The sequence below is a fragment of the Saccopteryx leptura genome, chromosome 1, assembly GCF_036850995.1.
Source record: "Saccopteryx leptura isolate mSacLep1 chromosome 1, mSacLep1_pri_phased_curated, whole genome shotgun sequence".
NCBI lineage: Eukaryota > Metazoa > Chordata > Mammalia > Chiroptera > Emballonuridae > Saccopteryx > Saccopteryx leptura.
This window is the reverse complement of record NC_089503.1, coordinates 41658640-41686415: the sequence shown is the minus strand read 5'-3', so window position 1 is coordinate 41686415 and position 27776 is coordinate 41658640. Positions and strand designations below refer to the sequence as shown.

Below are 27776 nucleotides of genomic sequence, written 5' to 3'. Positions count from 1 at the left end.
CACGATAAGTCTAGTAACCATCTGTCACCATGCAGAGTTCTGGGAAGAAATAATGGAACCGGCTTAGATAAGACACTGCTTCAGGGCTGACAGCGGAGCAGGCCTGTCTGTGCCTTGGAGTCTGTGCCTTGGAGCTGAGAGCCGAGCATATGCAGACAGAGAGGGGAAGCAGCCTTGCAGGGCACCCATGAGATTGGGTGAGTCAGTTTAGGAGCTCAAGGGATTTAGCCATGAACTGAAAGGGATTTTATTTCTGACCATCTGCCATCTGGCCCAGCAGGGACCATCCTGAGGAGATGACCAGTAAAGCAATGTGCTGGCTGGAGGAGAGTCCTCTCACTGCACACCTTCCAGCAGCCTAGGTGTCTATCATGGGCCCACACCCTTTCCCTCCACAGCCCAGATGGCCCTGCCTCATCCCCTTCACTCAGACAGCAGGGCCAGCCTCCTGCCCCGTGGCTGCCAAGGCAGAGCAAGTCTGCCTTGTTTCCTCAGAGTTGCACAATGGGAAAATGACCTGTGGACAAAAACAGACACTGGTGTCCAGTAAGTGTTCCTTTCTAAACTTCTAGGAGAAATGACCTGCAGGGACTTTGCCCAGGTCCAAGTCTGCTTTTTCTCCCCCTCCCCCATGTCCCCGGCAGGGAGGGCTCAGTATACATAAATAGCAGTCACCGGTCCCCAGCAGGCAGGGACGGTAGCTCTACTCCACTGGAAATCAGGTGAGGAACTACTCCAAGAGTGGTTGCTTCCCAAAGCTTACTCTGTTTTGTCTTTCCCAGCAAGCCTGTGAATTCATGGTAAAGTATCATTCTGTGTTGAATTTGCCCTGTACGAGGTCAGGGCTGGCAGAGTATAGTTAATGCTTTATGATTAATTACAGGCTGCTTTAGGACCCGTTTGGTCTTGACGGCACTCTTCCTGAACCAATGCCACCTTGGTGACATCATAGACAGTCTTGGGCTCAGAGAAGATGGGTTCAGAATTGAGGGTCATGGTTCTGATTGAGGTTTCCCAGATGCACAACCAGGCTCTCTCTGACATACGAATCCCCAAAGGGTTCTTTCCCGTGTCTCCCTGACTCTCTCCCTTCATTCCAGCACCATGAAGCTCTTCACAGGCCTCGTGTTCTGCTCCTTGGTCCTGGGAGTCAGCGGCCAGGGCTGGTTTTCATTCCCGGGACAGTTTTATGAAGGTAAAGTCACTGGCAGGCGGGGAATGGGGGGGGGTGGCATTCATGGACACTAGGGTCCACCCTGAGCTCCTTTGGGGCTGTTCTACTGGGTCAGGGATGTCGCTTGATGTAGGAGAATGTGCAGGTGCGTTCTGTCTGCAGGAGCACATTTCTTAGGCGTCAGGCAGAAGTGCTGTGTGTCAGCACCTTTCTCTGAATCTGCTCTCCCTCTCACCACCTTGCTCACGAAGTTTTCTGACACTAACAGGTGTAGCTTCATCCTAAAACAGAGGTTCTTATTAATGGGCAGTTTTGTGCCTCACGGACATGTGGCAATGTGTGAGGCAATTTTGGTTGTCACGCTGGAGGAATATGCTGCTCACACCTGGCGGGCAGAGACGCGGGCATTCTGGTGAACATCCTGAGTACTCAGGAAGATCCAGAACAACAAAGAATCACTGCCCCAATTTTCAAGATTGCTAATGTTGACAACTCCTATTGTGTATTGACACCTCACTTCTCTTCTGTAAATATATGTCACAGAGGCCTAAGTGAGGTGGAACCCATAGATAGTGTCTCAGGAGTCAGACAACCTGGTACAGCACAGCTGTGTCCCCACCTAAATGACTCGGTGAGGACTAGACTTGAGGAATGTTCTTCTCAATTTCTGGTATCCAGGGTGTTGCGACCACAGGCTGAAATTGAGTCAGTGGTAGATTTTTCATTCTTGTTTCCTCTCTAAGGGTGTCACAGTTTTCTGGTATTTCACCTGATATCTCTTTGCCATGTCCTTTGCTTCCCAGGGGCTAAAGACATGTGGAGAGCCTTCTCTGACATGAGAGAAGCCAATTTCAAAAACTCAGACAAATATTTCCATGCCCGGGGGAACTATGATGCTGCACAGAGGGGACCCGGGGGCGTCTGGGCTGCGGAAGTGATCAGGTAACAGGGCTCCTGGGGGTGCAGGGCGTTGTGCAGAGCCTGGCTGACTTTGGGCATCAGGAGGGCATAAACCCTAGAGAAGGACCTACAGGGGCTGTGGGCTCCTGCTCATGTTCTATGCCCACCTTCTCCATCCTTCCACACCAGCGTGGGGCTTGGGCTGCCAACAGAGCCAGAGTAAGGCTGGTAAAGATGTTTGGTTCTGTCCCCAAAAAGAGAAATGAGGGACAAGGACTGATTCCCACCCTCGCCTGTGGGATCTGTCCACCCAGTGTGTGGGTGGTGACCCCAGAGCTTGGTGGGTGTGCCCAGCTGGGTGAGTGTTTAGCCCCTTTTTCCTGGCTCCTCTAAGAGTCATTAATTCCTGGAAAGGGGAGGGTTGGGAGGGGGGGACAGTTTCTCATCAGCCCCTCATTCATCGCCTACCTGTCCTTCTTCATTCTAGCAATATCAGAGAGAATATTTATGGGCGAGCCGCAGACCTTTTTAGGCATGGAGACAGTGGTCACGGAGTGGCTGACTCAATGGCTGACCAGGAAGCCAACAGATGGGGCCGGAGTGGCGGGGACCCCAATCGCTACCGACCTCCTGGCCTGCCCGACAAGTACTGAGCTCCTTCACTCTGTTCTCAGGATTCGGGGCTGTGAGCCCCTGAGGGCAGCGACACCCAGCCATTGAGTTCTACCTCCCTGATGCTGATGGATGGCATCTAATAGATATCTAATAAATGATTAAGAGATTGAATTTGTTGAATGTTGTTTGTATTTCCTTCGTGTGAAGACTGCCTGTTTGATACCACAGGGTGATGGATTAATATCCACGTGACATATGAGACTGTGCCTGTGTGTTTGGTGTGGGAGAAACATTCTCAGTGACATATAAGACAGTCACTGTGCATCAACTTTTCCCCTAATCAGACCTGCTCCTCTTCTGGTGCCTCGGGTTATACCTGTGCTCCGTGACCTCCTGTGTCCAGACTCCCTCACATCCAGTTTCTTGTGTGCTGTCACCTTCTAGGCCCCAGGACCTCGTTCTGTTAGTGTTGTTCCTCAGTGGTCACTGTCTGGGGGAAGGGCACGCAGCCACGGGAAGGCTTGCCTGGAGGATCCTGCTCTAGCAACTGCTGCCTTTTCTTCGGTTCTTTTCTCAGCAGGACATACTAATCCAATTATTAACCAGTAATTTTCTGTGCCATCTAAGGAATGCCTCCAGGCAGTATCCATTGCATTAGCTCTTTGTCTCATGCAAAGATCCAGGCACAGGACATGTCAGGGTATGTAGTCGCAGTGACAACATCGAGATTAAGTAGTTGAACTAACTTCCATAGTGCATTTGAACAGGATGTTCCCTCCACCCAGAACACTCTTCCCACCTGCTCCTCATTGGCTGCTCACTTCCTTTCCTGACCCCTCACTTGAGCTCCCTCTTCTGAGAGGCCTCTCTGACCACTGTCGTGGTAACATGGCTGTTATTTTCTTCTGAAAATTATCAAGGTTGGAATGACTTTGTTCACTTCTTTGTTTACTTTTTCTGTTATTTGCTTTGTTTTTCTTGCTTGGATAGTTGTACATTGCTGTCCTCAGGTCTCCTCACAAAGGAATGAAGCATGTCTGTCTTGTTTATGTCATTCTTATATCCCTAGTACCTGCCCAGTCACCTGCCATATTATAGATGCTCAGTAAACACTTGTTGAATGAATCAGTACAATAGGAAGATAAGCATTCTTCAGAGGATGTCAGACCTGAAAGAAGTGCTTGGGATTGTGGAGAGTGGGGATATTTGCTGTAGGTTTTGTTTTAGAGAATGTTATTTTTGTGGCTTGAAGATGAATATATATATCAATATCAAAATCTATTCTACAATACCATCTACACTGACAGAAATTCACTATATCGTAGAATAATTACTTTGTCTAGCAATGCTTTCTTTGCAAGCTTTATCATAGGAATAAATATTATGAACCTCAGCAATGCCTTTCAGATGTGTCAGCTTGTAGAGGCTGAACTACAGTGCACATGGTTTCCTCCTACGGAGTCATGTGAGAGTGGACCCAACATGTGTTCTCTCTGCAGAACTGCAGGATGAGGAGAGAAAGAGACCTTTTGTTGTATACAAACATCTTCCTGAAGTAATTCAAACCCTAATCCGGATGTTGCTAGGATGGGATTCAGCAGTTGTAATTACAGTCCCTATAAACTGTCTTTAAGTTAATCAAATGGATGACTATGTCAGGTGGGACTGACTTAGTTGGAAAGCCTTTAGAAGAAGGCTTAATTCTTCCCTTTGCTGGACTGCAAATAGTCATTGAATCTGCAATCCCGCTCCCATTTCTTTGGATCTCGCTGTTCCGGGACAAGAAGCATCAGGCCTGGCTGTGAATTTTCAGTGTGTTCACATCCTCCTGTTCCTGGCTGCCCATGTTATGGACTTCACACTTGCTCAGCCAGCCCCCATTCCTGAATAAGCCAATTCCCACAATAAATCCCCTAACATAGACATACATGTTCTCTTGTTTCCCTTTCTCTGGTTGAACTCTGACTGGTACAGATTTGGTAATAGAAGTCGTTCTAGGGAAAGAGAATCTTAAACATAATATAGATAATATAGATAGAGATAGAGATAGAGATAGAGATAGAGATAGAGATAGAGATAGGTGATATAGATTTCTATTGAAGTTTCTTACCAGGAATTGGTTTCTGCAATGGTGGGACTGGCTAGGTCCAAAGTCGGCAGGGAAGGCCTGCTTTCATGCAGTCAATCTGAGAAGGTCACAGGCAGGCTGGAACTCCACAGGCATGGGCTGAACCTGTTGTCCACAGGTGGAAACTCCTTTCCCTTGGGTGATTCCTCCCTTTGGACATAAGTCTTCTAGACTGGCAGAACCACAATTCACAGGAATGGAAAACAAATTTTGCCAGTTGATTAGGAGAGATAACAGTGAGAGAAGTCACTGCCACTTCCTTGTCTTGAATCTCAAACCTGTTGGAACCTGTCAATTTTGGTTATGGGAGCAACAGTACCATATATTGGACATGATGCTAATTTAGAATATAAATACCATATTCTGGAATGCATGCTCTCTCCCTAAAAGTTGTTGCCATCAAGCTAGCATTGTAGCTGAGTCTTCAAAAGATTATCCTACCATTCTACCCAGCAAGCTACTTCAGGTTAATAGGAAACATGATTAAACCCATGAATTCCATGAGCAAGGTGCATTGCCATACTTCATTTGCTGTATGATAATATTTTTTAAATATGTGTGTGTGTGTGTGTGTGAGAGAGAGAGAGAGAGAGAGAGAGAGAGAGAGAGGAACTGACAGGAAGGGAGAGAGATGTGAAGCATCAACTTGTTTCTTCACTTTAGTTCTTTAATGATTGCTTTCTCATATGTGCCTTGACCAGGGGGGCTTCATCCAAGCCAGTGACCCTTTGTTTAAGCCAGAAACCTTGATCTCATGCAATCTACCTTGGTTTTCAATTCAGTGACCTTTAAGCTCAAGCCAGTGTCCATGGGGTCATGTCTATGAAGACATACTCAAGCCATATAAACCCGTGCTCAAGTCAGCAACCTCAGGATTTTGAACCTGGGCCCTCAGAATCCCAGATTGACACTCTATTCACTTAACCAATACCTGGTCAGGCTACAGTGATATTCTTCATCAGAAGTAATATTCTGTGGTATTCTGTGATTGTCGGTAAGGTATTCTGTATATCCATAGACTGGTAGAAGCATCACATGCAGAGAAGGCAAATCTGTATTCCAGTCAGTGTCTATTCATATAAGAAAAAGTGTTGTCTCTTCCATGATGGAAGTTACCCAAGCCTATCACTAGGTTGCTTAGTGATCACCCCAGGGAACAGTGCCATATCAGGGACTCAGTGTTGGTCTCTGATGCTGGTAGATTGGGCACTTAGTGATGACTGTGGCCACCTTGGCCTTGGCAAGTGGAAGTCCATGTAGCTGAACTGACATATAACCAACCTCAGCCTTGCTACTATGGCCATTTTGTTCATAAGCCCATTGGGCGAGAAGTTGAGTGACTAGGAAAGAATCAGAGCAAAAGATTTAGACAAGTATGTCTTCAAAGACAGGAATCGTCAATAAGCACATAAAAACAACATCATCATCATTCATTAAGAAAATGCAAACCAAAACCACAACGAATACTACCTCACACCCTTTAGAATGCAGATGATAAAAGAGACAATGACAAGTGTTGGCGAGAATGTGTAGAAATTGGAAAGCTTGTACATTGTGGGTGAGAATGTAAAATTGTGCAGCCTCTTTGAGAAATAGTGGCAGTTTCCCAAAACTTATACATGAAGTTACCATGAGCCAGCTGTTATGCCCTTCTGCATGTACCCAAAAGAGATGCTACCATATTCACATAAAAATATGTACAGCAATATTTATAACAGCATTATTCAAAATAACCAAATAGTGGAAGCAGCTCAAATATTTTTAATTTGTAGGTGTTTAAACAAAAGTGGTATATTCATACAGTAGACTATTTATTATTCAGCCATAAGAGAAATGAAGTACTGATATGTGCTATAACATGGAGGAATCTTAAAAACATCATGCTAAATTACCTGACGAGTGGTGGTGCAGTGGATAGAGCATCAACCTGGGACAATGAGGTCGCAGGCGTGAAACCTCAAGGTCACAGTCTTGAGCACAGGCTCATCCTACTTGAGGGCAGACTCACCTGCTTGAGCGTGGAAGGTCACCGATGAGTGTTGGATCATAGACATGGCTTGAGCCCAAAGGTTTCTGGCTTGAAGCCCAAAGCCACTGACTTAAGCCCAAATGTCCCTAACTTGCAAGGGATCACTGGCTTCTCTGGAGCTTTCCAGTAGGGCACTTATGAGAGTCAGTCAATGAACAAGTAAAGTGATGCAACAAGTTCACGCTTTTCATCTCTCTCACTTCCTCTCTCTTTTTCTCTCTCTTTCAAAAAAAGAAATAAAGAGAGAAGGAAAGAAAGAGAAAATAAAAATAAATGTAATTAGTGGTTGCCTAGGGGCCGAAAGGAGGAGACGTGGGGAGTGACTGCTAAAGAGCATGGGTTTCCTTTAGGGAAGATGATGATGAGAATGACATAGAAGTCATGGCTGCACCACGTCGTGACTATAATAAGCAACACTAAATTGTGTACTTGTTGAGGATAAAGTTTTTCGTATGTGACTGTATCTCAATTTCAACATTCTATGAGCAATTTTTTTTTTGGAAATAATAGATTAAAGTCCAGGGGTAAAGGGAGAAGATATTCATTAAATACTGTGTGCCATTGACATAAGATGGAATACTATGCAGGTGTTTAGCTAATAGTCATATTATGTAGAATAGCATTTTAAAATTCTGTTTAGTAATATAGCGATAAGGCAATAAAAGAGTCTATTGTTTATCTTATACTGTACGTAGAGAATTTTCTAAGAAATATTCTCATTAACTTCCTATGAAAAAATTAAAACTCTACTATGTTTAGTATGAGATACAACCCATGTTTTTTTTAGATTTAGATAATCACTTTATTTTTCAGATACAATATTCCATCACTATTTAAGAAAGATATAATTTTATTTTAAGAATGCATTGTGGTATTTATCATTTTTAAACTAGTTGATGGACCACAAGACACAGTGCTGTTCTGAGGAGAGGAGTTTATTCGTGTGGACACATAGAAGGCCCCAGCCTGGTCAGAGCATAGTCACAGCTCCTTGTCATGTTATCCACCTCATTCAGATGCTGCCCTGAGTCCCACCCTACCCAGTCTGGCCTTTCAGACATGCCAGGGAGCCCATCACAGCCAAGGTAGATCCAGGAAGAGCTTGATACACCATCCTGAGAGGAAAATGCCTGGACAGGACAGAGCCAGGACAGGGGAAAGCGAGGACAGAAGCTGGTGTCAATTTTCTTTTATATTCACCTCACTATATAAATAGGACACTTATTTCTCTCTTTCCTTCAGTTTATAGTCTTAAGAAGGCTCAAAAGAAGTTTATAGTCTTAAGAAGGCTCAAAACGGTAGGTAGTGTCAGTTGCAGGACACTCTTTGAGCTTCAGGTTGCGTGGATGATTAAGTGTGTTAACCCCTTGATGTCCCAGGTCCTTTGGGTCTCTCACTATCGGGTCAGTGGGTACATGTCACTTTCCTCTGTACTCAGGGTATAGTTGGAGGGTTGCCAAGAGATTGGAGATTGAGGATCTATCAGTGTGTTCTACATGAACTCATTAGCTAAGTTCATCATTATGGGGAAGGTCAGGGTGCTCGGCTGTGGGGATCTGCAGACATCAGAGTGCTGGAGCAGAAGGAAGCATTTGTGTTGGGGGAGAGAAAACCCATGCCACAGTGATGGCTGGGTAAGTACTGTTTCTTACTTTATGGACCCTTGATCCTGGATAACAGGTAAGTCTAGGTATGAAGCCTCCAAAAAATGAAAGAATCTTCCCATTTACTACGCCCTCCCACCCAGTGGTTCTCAGTCCGGGTGCTCAAATATTTTATTTGGAAACTGTCCCAGGGAGCAGGAGTGACAGACTGGAGGTAACACAGGGCAAGAGCAAGTCCAAGGTGAGGACGGCTTATAGAGCTGGCCGTGAGTGACAGTCTCAGAGCTGGAGCTCATCCCCCTGGGACCTGCTGAGGAACCGAGTACAAAGTGTCTCCGCACTGCCCAGGAGGCAGATAGAAGCACCTACCAACCGGCTCCCTCTGCATGGTCGTGGGTGAGCCCTCGAATGTTCACTTTCTTGCATTTTGTATCTGTGCACATGTGAGTGCCCAGTGAGTTGCCCTGGGGCATGATGTACAAGGTCATAGAGTGGACTTATAACAAGATGCTTCCAGGCTCCACCTGCATGAAAAGCAACAAAGCCCATGTGGTACTCACCACTGTAGCTGTGTCTGGAGAAAGATGAGGGCCTGTAGAGTTTGAAGGATGCTTAAACTTTCTCCGATACACTACAGCCTGTGCTTTTCTAAAGCATGTGGAAAACACAAGCCTCCCCAAGGTGTGGACATAGTCAATTCACTCAGAAATGAAGTAACCGATGGAATCTGAGACTTGAGGATAAAAGAAAGAAGAGGGGTCCCTGGCCAGCTGGCTCAGTGGTGGAGTGTCGGCCTGGCATGCAGAGGTCCCGAGTTCGATTCCCGGCCAGGGCACACAGGAGAGGCGCCCATCTACTTCTCCACCCCTCCCCCTCTTTTTCCTCTCTGTCTCTCTCTTCCCCTCCTGCAGCCGAGGCTCCATTGGAGCCAAGATGGCCCGGGCGCTGGGGATGGCTCCTTGTCCTCTGCCCGAGGCGCTAGAGTGGCTCTGGTCACAACAGAGCGACGCCCCGGAGGGGCAGAGCATTGCCCCCTGGTGGGCAGAGTGTCGCCCCTGGTGGGCGTGCTGGGTGGATCATGGTCGGGCGCATGCGGGAGTCTGTCTGACTGTCTCTCCCCATTTCCAGCTTCAGAAAAATACAAAAAAAAAAAAAAAAGAAAAGAAAGAAGAGGAAATCACACTGGTTAACCAGGAGAGGAGAGAGGTGGAGGCAATAGGGAAGGACAGAGAAATGCAAATGCCATGGATTTGTGAAGGCAACCAGCCAGGAACGTTGGGATCCCACACAGATAGAGCCACCCAGAGGCACGTGACCTGGAGCAGTGTTCTCTAAGGCCCTGGAAATGCAATGGGGCTGTCAAAGAACTAGGTACATGGTGGCATTCCTAACAGCAAGATTTTATCTTGCTATTTACTACATAAACTTTTTCTGAAAATAACTTAGTTTTATTATCAAAAAATAAAAAGTTTGTTGGAAGCTGGAGTAAAATTAAGGTACCATAATGGCTATTATGGTCAGGGAATTTAAGGACCATAGGAGCCGCAATATGGCCAATGAGATCAAGTCCTGATAACAGTGACCAGCAGCTTTCTGTTAACTCGGGTTTGGCTCCAAAACTCACAGCTGAGCTCTTGTAGCCCAGGCTGCCCTGCCTGGTTGGGGCTGGAAGGCTGAGTGTCTTCTCCTCTAATTCCAAACTCAATCACCAGTGCCCAGACCGTAAAGGCCATTGCAGGCAGCACCCACTAGCACGGGAGAAGGGCAGCAGAGAGCCAGAACTGGTGCTTGACCCAGCGGAGCCCATTGCCCAAGCACAACTCACATAAAGACTTTTCTCCTTAATATTTGTTTTTCCCCATTGATTTGAGAGAGAGAGAAGGAGAGGAAACAAGAAAGAGAAACCAGAACTTGTTCCACTTAGGTGGTCCCTTTAGTTGTTGGTCCCATTCATACGTTGCTTCTCCTACGAGCCGGAGCAGTGACTAGGCTCATGACCTTGGTGCACCAGGACAACGTTCTGTCCACTGAGCCACACGGCCGGGGCCATTTCTCCAAAGTTATTAAAGTCTAAATAAACTGAGACCAGAACAGATGTGTAACTGCTTTATGTCATTGCTTTTGTTAATTAAAGATAAATTACTGTAAAAATTTCAGAAGCTTAAGAAATACAGAAATGAACATTTCACCTAATGGTTTTGGGCAAGTAATCCCCCAGCCAGGGGCCTGGGCTCCGCACTGACTTACAGACTCCTTCCAAGTTTCTGCTTGTCAGACTTCAGACTGAACCTTGCTGCTCACAGGTGGTCCAGGGACAGGAAGCTTCTGCCCCCAGGATCCTGTCAAAGTGCGATAGCTCAGCCTCCACCTCAGGACTGTGGCAGCCGGGACAGCTCCAGCACGTGTGGACACTAGTGCAAAGTAAAGCATGGTTCCTTTGCTCAGAAATTATTAAAAATTCCCAAAGGTGAAAGCAGAGCACTAATCCAAGCACAGGGCTCAGAGAAGCTCAGGGCGCTGCGTGAGCTGCACAGCCAGGGGCTTACGAGCACTGAGACGATGTCACCAAAGCCAGGGTCTCCTACTAGTATCAGGTAGAAATACGCCTCAGCCCCTAGTGGAATGTTACATAACTGAATATTCAGATTAACCAGAGCTGTCCATCTGGAATGAGGGATCACCTGGCCAAACGGAAACCACAATCTGGGAGACGCTCTCTGTGTTTAGGGCAGAGCTGTGCCAGTGGGTGTTTGCCCTTGCCCTTTGGAAGAACTGCCGAGTTGGGATTTTCCGGGCCTCCCCTGAGTTCTGTATTTGATCCTCAGACCAGGGCGCCTGGAAACTCCAGGTTCGTCATCTCAGCACAGCAGCTCCCTGCTGTGGGTCCGTGTTGTTATCCAGGAAGTTTACTGAATCCAGATTCCCTAAACGTAGGTGGGGGAGAAGAACCCTTTGTGGCTGAGACCTCACTCTGAGAGATTTCAGCCCCTTGTTCTGCCACAGAAAGGTTAAGATGCTACTTATTTTGTTATCAGTATTTTACGATTTAAAAAAAAAACCTTAATGTGCTGAACCTGAAGAGACAGACACTGGTAGAATTTCTGCAGTTGGGCACTGGGGCAAAGGGCATGTCAAGGTTGAGCGGGGCACAACCGGAGGGCCTCCTGTGGAGAGGACCTTAGAAACAGGAAGCATCAACTTTTAGTAGTTTCTTCTCATATGTGCCTTGACCGGGCAAGCCGGGGTTTTCGAACCAGCGACCTCAGCATTCCAGGTCGAAGCTTTATCCACTGCGCCAACACAGGTCAGGCAGGACCATAGAAACAGAGAACTCAAGATGAGAGGCTAATTTAGGCTCTGAGACTGAGAGAGTGAATTTGGAGACAGGTCACAGAGGGCCTTAGAAACCAAGCTCAAGGATCTGAGCTTTATTCTGAAACAGGCGGGAGGAGCTACCAAAGCTTCTGCTTGGGACGAGGCCTGATCAAGGCTGTGCCTCAAGAGGACAGGGATTCTGCCGGATCTCCAGTTGACTTCCCAGAGACCAAGACAGGGAGTCTTCCTCAGGGGCCGTGGTCTACCTGTAAATTAGGAGAGCTTTACGTCTACATCTAGGTACAATGTGGTGGTGGGAGGACAGTTGGAGAATAAATTAGTTCCTAGTCGTACAAGTAGCAGGTCTGGGTATATTCCTGGCCTGTGTATTTTCAAGAAGCTCCTGGAAATTGTGATGTGTAGGTTGGTGAACCAGCTGACTGGGTGGTACCTAAGGGTGCTTACAGTTTCATGTGCTGAGGCTGGGAGGTGGTAGTGGGAAGGCAGAGTTTAGAAGTGAAGAATGGTCTTAAGACTGCTTTGGCTGTTTAGGCAAGAAGTAATGGGAATACAGGCAGTGGAAATAGAGAATGAAAAAAAATGATGACTGGAAAACACCACATTGAATTCAGAGAATCTACTTAGTAAATGGCAGTATTACAAAACAACATTCAACAGAGCAAGTGGACAAGGACATCCTTTTTATGGGAATAGATTAGGAAGAATTTTTTTAGGTTTATTTATTTATTTATTTATTTATTTTAGTGAGAGGACGATAGGCAGAAACAAACTCCTGTATGTGCCCCACCAGGATCCACCCGGGAAGCCCACTAGGGGCGATTCTCTGCCCAACTTGGGTCCTTGCTCTGTTGCAATGGGAACCATTTCATTAGCGCCTGAGTCGGAGGCCATGGAGCTATATCTTCAGTGCTTGGGGCCAACTCAATTTAATCGAGCCCTGGCTGTCGGAAGGGAGGAGGAGACTAGAGGGGTGGAGAAGCAGATGGGCTCTTCTCCTATGTGCCCTGACTGGGAATCGAACCCAGAACATCCACACACCAGGCTGATACTCTAGCACTGAGACAACTGGCTAGGTTCAGGAAGTATTTTTATCATTCAGACTGCCTCTTCTTTGTAAAGGGGATGGAGAGGGACCATAATGACAGGTTATCTCCTTAGTGATGGCAGAAAATTCCAGACTAGTTGTTTCTGGTGGAGGCTGAAAGTGGAATTTGATCAGGTATGAAATCTAGGTTTGGCACCATGTGCTTTTAACATGGTGATGCCATTTTGAGTCTGCCATTTTCTCTTTAGCAATTACCCCTTTTTGATCAGACTCTCAGCTTAATTAAGAGATATAGTATAAAAAATTAAGGCACTTTTGTCACTGTTGGCTACCACTCTGCAGCTCCTGTGATTCTTGGTTGGCATGATGTTTTACTTACTGCTGTGACATGGCTTGTGGATTTGTCTTTAACAGCAGTGAGGGTTGAGAAGAGGAAGAGGCAAGGATGACTACAAGGTTTTGAGCCTTGACCATGGCACTGACAAATGTAATACAAGCGAGTAAGTTATTGACTTCAATTGTGGGCTTCCTACTTTCTCCAAATCACATAAAACAATTTACATGGGTCTGATCACTACTGAGTGAAACGATGATATTCTAAACTTTCCAAAGAACAGCTAACATTTATCAGCCATATAGCTTGTCATAGGCACTATGCACTACTGTTGTGTCTCATTTAATTGTCACTATTAGGTAGCTCTTATATCTCTCTATGTGCTGCATGTTTCACGTTTATTATCTTATGTGATCTTCAAACTACTCCGAGTGAATGCCGCTGTTATACCCATTTCCTCAATGAGGAAACTAAAATTTAGAGAAAGAAAGTAACTTTCTCAGGGTCATATAGAAAAAGAGCAGATAATAAAACCTGACAATCAGCCTCAGAACTCAAGCTCTACACCACTACGCTAGCCTGCAGCTCAGCTGAAACAACAGAAAAGTCTGGAAAAAAAGTATAAGTGGCCCTGGCCAGTTGGCTCAGCGGTAGAGCGTCGGCCTGGCGTGCGGGTGGACCCGGGTTCGATTCCCGGCCAGGGCACATAGGAGAAGTGCCCATTTGCTTCCCCCCCCCTCCTTCCTCTCTGTCTCTCTCTTCCCCTCCCGCAGCCAAGGCTCCTTTGGAGCAAAGATGGCCCCAGGCGCTGGGGATGGCTCGTTGGCCTCTGCCCCAGGCGCTAGAGTGGTTCTGGTCCCGGCAGAGCGACGCCCCGGAGGGGCAGAGCATCGCCCCCTGGTGGGCAGAGCTTTGCCCCTGGTGGGCGTGCCGGGTGGATCCCGGTTGGGCGCATGCAGGAGTCTGTCTGACAGTCTCTTCCCATTTCCAGCTTCAGAAAAATACAAAAAAAAAAAAAAAGTGTAAGTAAGGCGACCGTGAATCACAGTCTGTCTCACATTTTAAAGGAGGTTAGAGATATAAGTTGTATTTGAAAACACTGCCTAATATCCAAGTAGACTGTTAAAATTTAAATGTTTAACTGAAAGACTTTTTTTTTTTTTTGCCTTGAGAAATGAATTCAGACGTTGTGATATATTTTTCTTTAGTGCTAGAAATTTCTCTCTGTACTCTTCTGGTAAGTGAGGATTGCGATAACATGGCCTGCCCTAGAATCATCTGTTGGGAAATGATTGTGCAACTGTGCCCAGTCAGGCTTTTTCCTCCTTCCTAGATTTCCACTGGGCTGTGTTTTGGACTGTCATTGTGTGATGACAAAAAAATTACTCTCATTCTGCATAATCTATATGACCCAATTCCAGCTCATGGGAAGGTGTGATATTGTGATTTTAAAAACATATATATTCGATAACCTGTTTTAATGTTATATTCTATTCTCTTGAAACTTGGAACTGTTTTTCTGCAAAGTCCATTTTTATCCTAAATTTGTCAATAAAGGTGATTTTAAATGTAAAAAACAACAACATATATATTCGGTCTTTGTCAGGTTTCTGTCAGAGCTGCTAAAGCCCTTGGAATGTTCAAACTAGTGAGAGAGATAAAGGTGCCATGTCAGTGAGGTGAGTTTTGGAAGGCACCTGTGGATAGGAGCTGGTTGCCAGGGGAACCAACTCTGTGATTTGAAGGTTGGAACTTTCAGTCACTAATGACTAATGATTTAATCCATCATGCCTGTGTGATGAGGTCTTCATTAAAATGTAATAGGACTGGGTTCAGAAAACTTCCGGTTTGGTGAGCATACGGAGGTTCCCTGAGAGGAGTAAAGAGGACATGGAAGCTTCTGGGTTTTTCCTATATCTGCACCTGGCTGTTCCTGAGTTACAACCTGTTTAAAACAAATAGCAGTGGTGCCTTGACACACAAGTTTAATTTGTTTCATGGCCGAGCTCATGATTCAATTTGCTCATGTGTCAAATTGAATTTCCCCATTTAAATTAATGGGAATGCAATTAATCCGTTCTGGCCGCCAAAAACCACACAAACTTTTTTGTTTTATTATGCTGCCAAAAACCACACGAATTTTCTGTTTTATATGCTTTTATATTAAAAAATGTACTTTATAAATAACAAATACATACATATATATATATAATAAGAGAGAATGTAAAGAAAGTATACAGTCTACCAGAAAGTTCTGTCCGTTTTTGGAATAAAACAAAATACAAATTTTTCTTACCGTCAATAAACTTTATTAAATAATATAATTGCCATTATAATTAATGATTTCTTGCCAGCGTGAGGGCAATTTGTATATCCCATTTTAAAAAATGTTTTATCTTTTGATGTGAAAAATTGAACGAGTGCTTGTTTGATATCTTCTTCATTTTTGAAGCTTTTGCCCTTCAAAAAATTTTGTAAGGACAAAAACAAGTGATAGTCGGAGGGTGCTAAGTCCGGGGAATATGGTGAATGTGACAGAATTTCCCAGCCTAGTTCTGCAGTTTTTTGATGAGTCCCCAAAGCAGTATGTGGCCTGGCATTATCATGATGCAGTATGATGTTCTTCCTATTGAACATCGCCGGCCTCTTTTCTTGGACTGCTGTCTTTAAATTATCTAGTTGCTGCCGGACCTGTGGTGGCGCAGTGGATAAAGCGTCGACCTGGAAATGCTGAGGTCGCCAGTTCGAAACCCTGGGCTTGCCTGGTCAAGGCACATATGGGAGTTGATGCTTCCAGCTCCTCCCCCCCTTCTCTTTCTCTGTCTCTCTTCTCTCTCTCTCTCTCTCTCTCTCTCTCTCTCCCCCTCTCTTCTCTAAAATGAATAAATGAAAAAAAAAATTATCCAGTTGCTGACAATACTTCTCCGAATTGAGCTTTTCGTTCGTTTTTAAAAGCTCATAATGTATTCGTCCTCGAATGTCCCACCATATACACAACATTCTCTAATTCAGAGTCAAATTTGGTTTAGAGGTGGAAGGGCTAGGTTTTCCAGGGTCACAATATGCCCTTTTCTTTACGATGTTTTCATAGGTAATCCACTTTTCATCCCCAGTTATCATCCGGTTCAAGAAGGGCTCGATTTTGTTCCGAGCAAGCAGAGATGTGCATATGACGACTCGATCATCCAAATTCTTCTGACTTAATTCATGTAGCACCCATCTTGAATATTTCAACACCAATTCTATCTTCCGAATATGGTCCGAAATGGTTTGCTGAGCTGAATTAAGACTTTCTGCAATCTCCGATGTTGTCAGAAAAGGATCTTGCTACAACATGGTCTTAACAACATCGTCATCGATCAAAGATGATTGCCCAGAACGTGGCTTATCAGAAAGGTCAAAATCACCTGTTTTGAATATTTTGAACCATCTTCTGCATGTCCTATAAGAAACTGTACCTTCACCAAACACTTTCAATAAATTTCTACATGCTTCTGTAGCAGTTCTTCCTTGTTGAAATTCGTATCAAATACAGTGGCATAAATGAACTTTATCAGTAGCCATGGGTACACTATGGCTTCACACATAAGACTAATGTGAATCAACTTTGTTTTAGTTAATTTGCTACGTCAGTATGTATACATTAAGTGATAAAAATAGAGAGGCACACATGCGCCAAATAAACATGTGCTTACGTGTTGAAACTTGTTGATTAGAAACAGAACTTTCCGGTAGACCTGATATATTTACCTTCAAGGTCAGGCGATGATGCTGTCATAGGGGGAGAAGACTGGTGGAGGAGGTTTTCTTTCTTTTTTTTATTTTTTATTTTTCAGGGACAGAGAGAGAGTCAGAGAGAGGGATAGATAGGGACAGACAGACAGGAACGGAGAGAGATGAAAAGCATCAATCATCAGTTTTTCATTGCGACACCTTAGTTGTTCATTGATTGCTTTCTCATATGTGCCTTGACCGCAGGCCTTCAGCAGACCGAGTAACCCCTTGCTCGAGCCAGCGACCTTGGGTCCAAGCTGGTGAACTTGCTCAAACCAAATGAGCCTATGATCAAACTGGCGAACTTGGGGTCTCAAACCTGGGTCCTCGGCATACCAGTCCGACGCTCTATCCACTGCGCCACCGCCTGGTCAGGCCGGAGGCAATTTTCATTTCATGCCCTATTACTTAACATAACTTACTCTCTACAAACAATGCTACATTTAATTGCAAAATTTAACTAACACACTACATATAATATGTAACTTTATCACTAAACTTAATTGCTATTTTTTTCCTTTGCTTAATCATCGTTGTATGGCTTCCTTCTCCTTTCCCTTCTCCTTCTAGGCTCTTTTCAAAACATTTTGGCACAACAACCCCTCCTCCATCAACATTAGCTTAACAATGGTCCTTCCCAAGCAGGAAAGTAATTAGCAATTTCACAGACAGCTCCCAGCACCATTTTTAACAATAAAAGTGAGCAAACTCAGAAAATACATATTTTACATACTCATATGCCCAACAATCATCATTTTCTTCAATGACTTTTGGCTTTTCCGCCACACTTTCCTCACTTTCACTTAGAGGCCGTTTCAACAAAAACCTTACATGGAAGTTTGTTTCTTCCTCCCTTTCAGAACGTTTGGCAGGCCATCTAGTGGAGGGTGGTAGAAGCCTGTGACTCAAATATCTGCTCATGAATTAAAACAAAAAATCCTGCGAGTAACTGGTCATCTTTCAAATTGCTCGTGATTAAAGTGCTTGTGTATCAAGGTACCACTGTATATTGGCCTGACCTGTAGGGGTGCAGTGGATAGAACAACGACCTGGAATGCTGAGGTCACTGGTTAGAAACCTCAGGCTTTATGCCCAGTCAAGGCATAAAGGAGAAGCAACTATGAGTTGATGCTTTCTGCTCCTCTCACCCCCTTTCTCTAAAACTTGATAAATAAAAAATATTTTTAAAAATTATATTGAATAAATTTGAAGATCTCATTGGCTTTATTTTGAGTAATTCATGAAAGATGCTTCAAAAAGTTTTACAAAATAGAAAGTTTTATAGGCAGAAACTGGGAAGGAAAAGAAAGTTATTAGGAAAAGAAAAGAAAGGAATGTTTCAGGCAAGGGCACTTTTCTTTGAGAGTAAGAGCAGCAAGGGCTTCTTTAGACAAATTATCTCACCAATGTTGGCCAGGAGATTCCAGATTGATTATTTTAAAATTACACTCCTGGTAGAGGCTGAAACTGTAGTTAGGTACAGAGGTGGATTAAGGTCGGTTGAAGCCCCAGGCACAGACGAAGATATTGGGCCCCTTAAAAAAAGAGAGAGACAGGGAAAATAAAAATAAATGTTAACCATATTTTTAAGTAAATAAAAAAATATTATATACTATTAATGTTAAAATTACACATATGAAACAGAACTTGGTGTCATTAGAAAAGACTGTAAAGTTGAGGTTTTGTGGGGCCCTTCAGAAGTCAGGGCCCAGGGCATGCGCCCACTGCACCTGCCGTTAAATCCGCCTCTGCTTAGGGTAAGGTATTAAGTCTTGGTGGAGCTTAGCAACAGTGACTCCATTTTGGGCCTGTTGTTTCTTTTTAATACCCTTTTATAATAAATTGATAATCTGGTAAATAAAATATTTTTTTCAGTTGTATGAGCTGCTCCAGGAAATTAGTCAAGACAAAGGAATAGGTCATAGGAACAGATGATTTAAAGCCAGTTAGTCAGAAGCACAGTTAACAACATAGACTAGTGATTGGCATCTAAAGTAAAGATCAGCCTTGAAGAACTGAACCCTTGTTCTGTGGAAGCTGATGCTCTCTCCTGGTAGAGTCTCAGAATTGAGTTGAATTGTCAGATACCTAGTTGGTATTAACTATTGGTTGGCATGGTGAAACATTACACACACACACACACACACACACACACACACACACACAGATGCCACACATTGATGACCAGAATCTTTAGGTTTTCCACACTCCCCAAAGGTTTTTTTTTGTTTGTTTGTTTTTGTTTTAATCTTTTTTCTGAAGCTAGAAACGGGGAGAGACAGTCAGACAGACTCCCGCATGCGCCCGACCAGGATCCACCCGGCACGCCCACCAGGGGCGATGCTCTGCCCACCAGGGGGCGATGCTCTGCCCCTCCGGGGCGTCGCTCTGCCGTGACCAGAGCCACTCTAGCGCCTGGGGCAGAGGCCAAGGAGCCATCCCCAGTGCCCGGGCCATCTTTGCTCCAATGGAGCCTTGGCTGCGGGAGGGGAAGAGAGAGACAGAGAGGAAGGAGGGGGGGGTGGAGAAGCAAATGGGCGCTTCTCCTGTGTGCCCTGGCCAGGAATCGAACCCGTGTCCCCCGCACGCCAGGCCGACGCTCTACCGCTGAACCAACTGGCCAGGGCCCACTCCCCAAAGTTTTAAGAAACCTTGTGAAGACTCCTTTTTTGTTCAATCTCCTCATCCAATCTGGTTACATCATATTAATAACATATGGGAGTGTAAAGATTAATAAATAGAAATCCCTTTAAATTGGAATTGGGAGGGCTTCTAAGGGGAGCTCTCAAGCCCTACCACTCAGTATGGTATTTTGCCAAATATGATATTCAAATTGCAAATAATATGAAAAGCTGCTCAACATCACTAATCAGTAGGAACCTGCAAATAAGAACTGCAAAACGACATTACCTCATGCACACTAGGATGGCTACAATAAAAAACCCAGAAAATAACTGTTATTGGTAAGGATGTTGAGAAATTGGAACCCTTAAGCACTGTTGGTGGGAATATAACATGGTATAGTCTCTATGGAAAACATTATGGAAGTACTAAAAAATTATAAATAGAATTACCATCTGATGTAGAAATTGTACTTCTGGGTTTATACCCAAAAGAATGGAAAGCAGGATCTCAAAGAGGTATATGTACAACCATGTTCATAGCAACAATACTCACAACCGACAAGAGGTGGAAGCTACCCAAGTGTCCACTGACAAATGAATGGATAAACAAAATGTGGTTTACACATATTAGAGAATATTACTCAGCCTTAAGAAAGGAAGGGAATTCTGACACATGCTACAACATGGATGACGCTTGCGGACATCACGCTAAGTGAAATAAGCCAGTCAGAAAAAGGCAAATACTGTGTGATTCCTTGAATTTGAGGTACTTAAAGGAGTGAAATCATAGACACAAAGTAAAATGGTGACTGGGTGGAGGGGGGAAATGAGGAGTTATTTAATGAATACAGAGTTTCAGTTTCACAAGAAGAAAAAGTTCTGGTAATTGACTTCACACTACTAAACCAAACACTTAAATACAGTTAAGATGGTTAATTTTATGTTATTTGTATTTTACCATAATTAAAAACAAAAGTTCCTGATTGAGACAATTAGGTATCTGGTGCCAGTATCATTCCTAAAAAACTGAGTACACCTCAGATTTGGGTATTTATTCACATTAATCCGAATAGTGTCTTGGTCAGAACTGTGAAATAAATATTACCTTAGCCTCTTCCCTTAATCACCTTCATCAACAATGATCCTATGTCCCCTCATCTGTTGTGAGGGGCTGGGGATAGATGATCTCTCTAGTCTTATCCTCCTCTATAAATCTTGGAGTTCCACATTCCCCAGTTCCCCCTGGAGAGGGCATGACAGACAGGTATTACCTCTGCCTTTTCTCAGCGATCCTCAGGATGTCGCAGGTTCTGGTAAACCTCTCTGACAGCTCAAGGGTCAAACCACATTCCTGTAGCAGCGACCAGGCCCGATCTGGACCCATGGCCTTAGCTAATAGCAGTGCCACATTCTCCACATTGACAGGTGAAGGCCCGTCACTGAAGTTCCCTGTTGGTGACTTCTGGGACGCTGGCTTTGCACTCTTGTTCTGTACCAGATGTAGGAGAAGCTTCCACTCCTCCGTAGTCTCAGGGATCCAACCTACACAAACACACAGAACATAGAAGTGCTAGTTCGGACTGCTCTTGGCACTCTGCCTGCATACAGGAGACAGAACCATTTCTGAAAATATAATAGCAAAACGTACAAATATTAGAGAACATAATCTCATTACTCTAACACAAAGTTATTTTCTGAACATCTGTTGAAGAAGTCACAGAATTAGCTTCAATTTTCTTTTTTTGGCACCCTCAGTAAATACCCAGGATGTACTCATTCTACGCTGGGCACTGGGTATTCAATAAGGAAGTCTTGTGCAGTTTACAATAAAGGAGACAGAACTTAGACAAACACATAAATCTATATACTTAAAACTTCGCTACGTGCTATAAAGAAAAAGATCAAGAAAACATTAGTGAGAATGGCAAGGTTTTTGAGAGGATCTGAGAAGGGCTCTGAAGAGGTGACATTTAGGCAGAGAGAGGGAAGATGAGACAAGCTTAGACAGACGGTATGTGCTTCTGGCTACGTATGCACAGACTTGAGGTGCAAGCGTCAGGAAAGGAGAACCTCATTCAGATGCTGCCCTGAGTCCCACCCTACCCAGTCTGGCCTTTCAGACATGCCAGGGAGCTCATCACAGCCAAGGTAGATCCAGGAAGAGCTTGATACACCATCCTGAGAGGAAAATGCCTGGACAGGACAGAGCCAGGACAGGGGAAAGCGAGGACAGAAGCTGGTGTCAATTTTCTTTTATATTCACCTCACTATACAAATAGGACACTTATTTCTCTCTTTCCTTCAGTTTATAGTCTTAAGAATGCTCAAAACAGTAGGTAGTGTCAGTTGCAGGACACTCTTTGAGATTGAGGTTGTGTGGATGATTAAGTGTGTTAACCCCTTGATGTCCCAGGCCCTTTGGGTCTCTCACTTTTGGGTCAGTGAGTACATGTCACTTTCCTCTGTACTCAGGGTATAGTTAAAAGGTTGCCTAGAGATTAGAGATTGAGGATCTTTTAGCATGTTCTATATTAAGTCATGAGCTAAGTTCATCTTCAGGTGGAAAGGTCAAGGGGCTCGGCTGTGGGGATCTGCAGACATCAGAGTGCTGGAGCAGAAGGAAGCATTTGTGTTGGGGGAGAGAAAACCCATGCCACAGTGATGGCTGGGTAAGTACTATCTTTTATTACATTTTTGGAAAAAGAAACAATATATTCGTGAAGCTCTAACAGGTCAAAGAAATTTATATTTGGGGGTCTTGGTCCCCATTAATAAGGAATCTAGGCCCTGGCTGGTTGGCTCAGCGGTAGAGTGTCGGCCTAGCGTGCGGAGGACCCGGGTTCGATTCCTGGCCAGGGCACACAGGAGAAGCGCCCATTTGCTTCTCCACCCCTCCGCCGCGCCTTCCTCTCTGTCTCTCTCTTCCCCTCCCGTAGCCAAGGCTCCATTGGAGCAAAGATGGCCCGGGCGCTGGGGATGGCTCTGTGGCCTCTGCCTCAGGTGCTAGAGTGGCTCTAGTCGCAACATGGCGACGCCCAGGATGGGCAGAGCATCCCCCCTGGTGGGCAGAGCATTGCCCCATGGTGGGCGTGCCGGGTGGATCCCGGTAGGGCGCATGCGGGAGTCTGTCTGACTGTCTCTCCCTGTTTCCAGCTTCAGAAAAATGCAAAAAAAAAAAAAAAAAAAGGAATCTAGGCCAAATGTGAGCTTGGCTAGTGTCTGGTAAAGAAGTAACGAGGTTTGCATATACAGACTTTCTTGAACTCTGGCTTAAGGGAGTCTGTCTCAGCCCTGGAGCACAAAAGGCATCTACACAGGGGAGATTTCTTTCCTTAGTTGTGCGGGACCAGGGAGGGTCGATGTGCTCTTCTTCCATTGGCTGCTTGTCAAGCAACTTTGACTGAAAGGACTCAATACCCCATTATGGGCTATTAAGGTGCAGCCTGCCTTGGGTCCCACAGTTCCTGGCACCTAAACACCTATTCCTATTCAGAGGTATGTCCAGGATTGGGAAGCAGAGTCCCCTCCACTTGAGTGCCCACACCCAACGAAGAGGCCAGGATATTTTTATTTTTAATTTAAAATTATTTTAATTATAGTCAGCATACAATATCATATTTGTTTCAGATGTACAACATAATGATTTTATGTATATATACCTTATAACATTATCACCACAAGAAGTCTAGTAACCATCTATAATTATGCAGAGTTCCAGGAAGAAATAAAGGAGCCGGCTTAGATAAGACACTGCTTCAGGGCTGACAGCGGAGCAGGCCTGTCTGTGCCTTGGAGTCTGTGCCTTGGAGCTGAGAGCCGAGCATATGCAGACAGAGAGGGGAAGCAGCCTTGCAGGGCACCCATAAGATTGGATGGGTCAGTTTAGGAGCTCAAGGGCTTTAGCCATGAACTCAAAGGGGTTTCATTTCTGACCATCTGCCATCTGGCCCAGCAGGGACCATCCTGAGGAGATGACCAGTAAAGCAAGGTCCTGGATGGAGGAGAGTCCTCTCACTGCACACCTTCCAGCAGCCTAGGTGTCCTGTCATGGGCCCACATCCTTTCCCTCCACAGCCCAGGTGGCCCTACCTCGGGCCCTTCACTCAGACAGCAGGGCCGTAATCCTGCCCCGTGGCTGCCAACAACAAAAAAAATCCCCGTTGTTTCCTCAGGGTTGCCCACGGGGAAATAACCTGTGGATGAAGATAGCCACTGGTGTTCAGTAAGTGTTACTTTCTACTCTTTTAGGAGAAATGACCTGCAGGGACTTTGCCCAGGTGCCATGTCAGCATTTTTCTCCTCCCCACGTCCCCAGCAGGGAGGGCTCAGTATACATAAATAGCAGTCACCGGTCCCCAGCAGGCAGGGACGGTAGCTCTCCTCCACTGGAATTCAGGTGAGGAACTACTTCAAGAGTGGTTGTTTTCCAAAGCTTACTCTGTTCTGTCTTTCCCAGCAAGCCTGTCAATTCATGGTAAAGTATCATTCTGTGTTGAATTTGCTCTGTATGAGGTCAGTACTGGCGGAGCACAGTTAATGCTTTATGATTAATTACAGGCTGCTATAGGAGGACCAGTTTGGTCTTGACGGCACTCTTCCTCCACCAATGCCACCTTGGTGACATCATAGACAGTCTTGGGCTCAGGGCCAATGGGTTCAGAATTGAGGGTCGTGGTTCTGAGTGAGGTTTCCCAGATGTACAACCAGCATCTCTTGAGAACGAGTGCAGATGCACAGCCAGGCTCTCTTTTACACACGAATCCCCGAGGATTCTTTCCCGTGTCTCCCTGACTCTCTCCCTTCATTCCAGCTCCATGAAGCTCTTCACAGGCCTCATGTTCTTCTCCTTGGTCCTGGGAGTCAGCAGCCAGGACTGGCTTACATTCATGGGACAGGCTTATTATGGTAAAGTCACTGGCGGGAGTGGGATGGGGGGTGGCATTCACGGACACTAGGGTTCACCCTGAGCTCCTTCGGGGCTGAGCTACTGGGTCAGGTATGTGGCCTGATGTAGGAGAATGCGCAGGGGTTTGGGGAGCTTTTCATCAAACAGACTGAAACCACAGCTCCCAGAGAAAGAACTGTCATCATTACCAGCTGAAAGGTAAGTTTGACTAGAAGACATATAATAAGCCTTAAAATTGCATAAAATTGTCCTCAGAACAAACTGCACAAAGGATGGTTAAACTATCCATCTTCTTCTCCTCACTCCCTCTCTCTTGCCCTCTTTTTCCTCCCGTCCCTTCCTCCTATTTCTTTATTGGACAGATCAGAGGGACCTGCAGCTTAGCTCTTGCTGGGGCTTCCTACAGTCAGGGACACTGTCCCTGCTTCTGTCTATTGGCTACTCCTTCTCTAGCCTTTTAACTGACGGAAGAGAACCAGTAGCATCTATTGAGTCTCCTGAGGGAACTCAGCCCTTGAATGCAATTTAGGGACCAAGTCTTCTGATGGGCTAAGGTGTGAGGAGTGTTCCATGACTCTTTCAGTGCTAACTGGGACACTTCTAGGGAACCAGGGACAGTTCTGGTCACCCATTTTAAGTGCAGAAGAACTTGGTGAGGCAGACATCTTCCCCAGCTTTGAAGCTTAGAGCAGGTGAGTATGTTGAGTACGGACTAGCTGCCAGTCATCACATCACAGAGCAGAGTCTGACCCGTTGAGGCCACAGTCTTGCCACGTAGACGTGCCCGGGTCCCTCTTCCTAAAGCTCAGTGGTTCTCAGTCCCATGTGCACACTGGTATCACCAGGAGAGAATTAAAACCTATTGAGGCCCGAGGCCCACCCCAGAGAAGCTGAGGTAATTGGACTGACATGGGGTATGGCATCGGACTTGCAAAATATCCCCAGGTGATTAGAAAGTGGCTCCAAAGCTGAGAAAGAATAACACTTTTCTAAGGTTTGCTTACCTCATCAGTCAGTCTAGTTAGAAAGTTACCAGGATGCCATTTATAACACTAACACTCAGAGGGTCTCAAGTGAGGACCAGGTGCGTTCTGTCTGCAGGACCACATTTCTTAGGCGTCAGGCGGAAGTGCTGTGTGTCGGCACCTTTCTCTGAATCTGCTCTCCCTCTCACCACCTTGCTCACCAAGTTCCCTGACACTAACGTGTGTACCTTCATCCTGTACCAGAGGTTCTTATTTATGGGCAGTTTTGTGCCTCACGGACATGTGGCAATGTGTGAGACAATTTTGGTTGTCACGCTGGAGCAGGGGTCCTCAAACTACGGCCCGTGGGCCGCATGCGGCCCCCTGAGGCCATTTATCCAGCCCCCGCTGCACTTCCGGAAAGGGCACCTCTTTCATTGGTGGTCAGTGAGAGGAGCATAGTTCCCATTGAAATACTGGTCAGTTTATTGATTTAAATTTACTTGTTCTTTATTTTAAATATTGTATTTGTTCCTGTTTTGTTTTTTTACTTTAAAATAAGATATGTGCAGTGTGCATAGGGATTTTTTCATTGTTTTTTTTATACTCCGGCCATCCAATGGTCTGAGGGACAGTGAAATGGCCCCCTGTGTAAAAAGTTTGGGGACCCCTGCACTGGAGGAATATGCTGCTCACACCTTGTGGGCAGAGACACGGGCATTCTGGTGAACATCCTGAGTACTCAGGAAGGCCCAGAACAACAAAGAATCACCTGGCCCCAAATTTCAAGAGTGTTGATGTTGACAAATCCTATTGTGAATTGACACCTCCCTTCTCTTCTGTAAGTATATGTCACAGAGGCCTAAGTGAGGTGGAACCCATAGATAGTGTCACAGGAGTCAGACAACTGGGTACAGCACAGCTGTGTCCCCACCTAAATGACTCGGTGAGGACTAGAGTTGAATTCTTCTCAACTTCTGGTTTCCAGGTGCTGTGACTACAGGCTGAAATTGAGTCAGTGGTAGATTTTTCATTCTTGATGCCTCTCTAAGGGTGTTACAGTTTTCTGGTATTTCACCTGATATCTCCTTGCCATGTTCTTTGCTTCCCAGGGGCTAAAGACATGTGGAGAGCCTACTCTGACATGAGAGAGGCCAATTTCAAAAACTCAGACAAATACTTCCACGCCCGGGGGAACTTTGAAGCTGCACAGAGGGGACCCGGGGGCATCTGGGCTGCGGAAGTGATCAGGTAACAGGGCTCCTGGGGATGCAGGGCGTTGTGCAGAGCTTGGCTGACTTTGGGCATCAGGAGGGCATGAACCCTAGAGAAGGACCTATAGGGGCTGTGGGCTCCTGCTCATGTTCTATGCCCACCTTCTCCATCCTTCCACACCAGCATGGGGCTTGGGCTGCCAACAGAGCCAGAGTAAGGCTGGTAAAGATGTTTGGTTCTGTCCCCAAAAAGAAAAATGAGGGACAAGGACTGATTCCCACCCTCGCTTTTGGGTGCTGTCCACCCAGTGTGTGGGCGGTCACCTCGGAACTGGGTGGGTGTGCCTAGCTGGGTGAATGTTTAGCCTCTCTTTCCTGGCTCCTCTCAGAGTCATTAATCCCTGGAAAAGAGAGGGTTAGGAGGGTGGGCAGTTTCTCATCAGCCCCTGATTCACCTCCTACCTGTCCTTCTCCATTCCAGCGATTTCAGAGAGGATATTTATGGGCGAGCCTTAGACCTTTTAAAGCATGGAGACAGTGGTCACGGATTGGAGGACTCAATGGCTGACCAGGAAGCCAACAGATGGGGCCGGATGGGTGGGAACCCCAATCGCTACCGACCTCCTGGCCTGCCCAGCAAGTACTGAGCTCCTTCACTCTGCTCTCAGGATTTGGGGCTGTGAGCCCCTGAGGGCAGCGACTCCCAGCCATTGAGTTCTGCAACCCCAGATGCTGATACAGAGCACATAACAGCTGTCTAATAAATGCTCTAGAGCTTGAATGTTGAAAACTGTGTCATATTTCTTGGTATAAGGACTGTTTGTTTGATAAACAAGGGTTTTTGGATGGCCACCAATAGGAAGGTTGATCCTGTGCCAATTATTTTGGGAGTGGGAAACATAGTGTCAGGTCATATAAGGCAGACACCTTGCACCAACTCTTCTCTGAATTAGACCCTCTCCCCTTCCCAGACTCCACTGGATACCTTTGTGCTATTTCAGGTCCTTCCATGTCTGGCCTCCTAATTCCCTGTCAGTTATGTCTTGCCACCTTCTCTGTCCCAAGGATCAAGTTCTGTTAGTTTATTTTTTAGTGGTCTCTGTTTGGGGGCAAGGGACACAGCCACGG

General features: G+C 45.5%; 2 protein-coding genes across 6 annotated transcripts in view; both read left to right on the top strand.

The window, feature by feature from the left end:
- LOC136392584 (serum amyloid A-2 protein-like) overlaps positions 1-2860 on the top strand; it is a 33695-nt gene extending 30835 nt beyond the window's left edge. The window contains exons 1-4 of one of the 3 annotated variants that reach the window (XM_066364856.1): positions 686-800; positions 1101-1195; positions 1978-2116; positions 2562-2860. In XM_066364856.1, coding sequence (XP_066220953.1) covers positions 1105-1195; positions 1978-2116; positions 2562-2727 — 396 coding nt within the window. In that variant the 5' untranslated portion in view covers positions 686-800; positions 1101-1104 and the 3' untranslated portion in view covers positions 2728-2860. Of the gene's footprint in view, positions 1-685; positions 801-1100; positions 1196-1977; positions 2117-2561 lie in introns of those variants that run through there. The other 2 variants (XM_066364866.1, XM_066364875.1) reach the window with 2 other exon arrangements.
- LOC136392610 (serum amyloid A-2 protein-like) lies at positions 741-27438 on the top strand. Of its 3 annotated transcripts, none has more exons than XM_066364934.1 (4): positions 741-800; positions 24374-24468; positions 26547-26685; positions 27130-27438. In XM_066364934.1, the coding sequence occupies exons 2-4, from the start codon at positions 24378-24380 to the stop codon at positions 27293-27295; spliced, it is 396 nt and encodes a 131-aa protein (XP_066221031.1). In that variant the 5' UTR covers positions 741-800; positions 24374-24377; the 3' UTR covers positions 27296-27438. The 3 variants fall into 3 exon arrangements, with proteins under 3 accessions (XP_066221031.1, XP_066221013.1, XP_066221021.1); XM_066364916.1 differs by lacking the exon at positions 741-800 and adding an exon at positions 23877-23959; XM_066364924.1 differs by lacking the exon at positions 741-800 and adding an exon at positions 23908-24037.
- Positions 27439-27776: the final 338 nt, after the last annotated feature.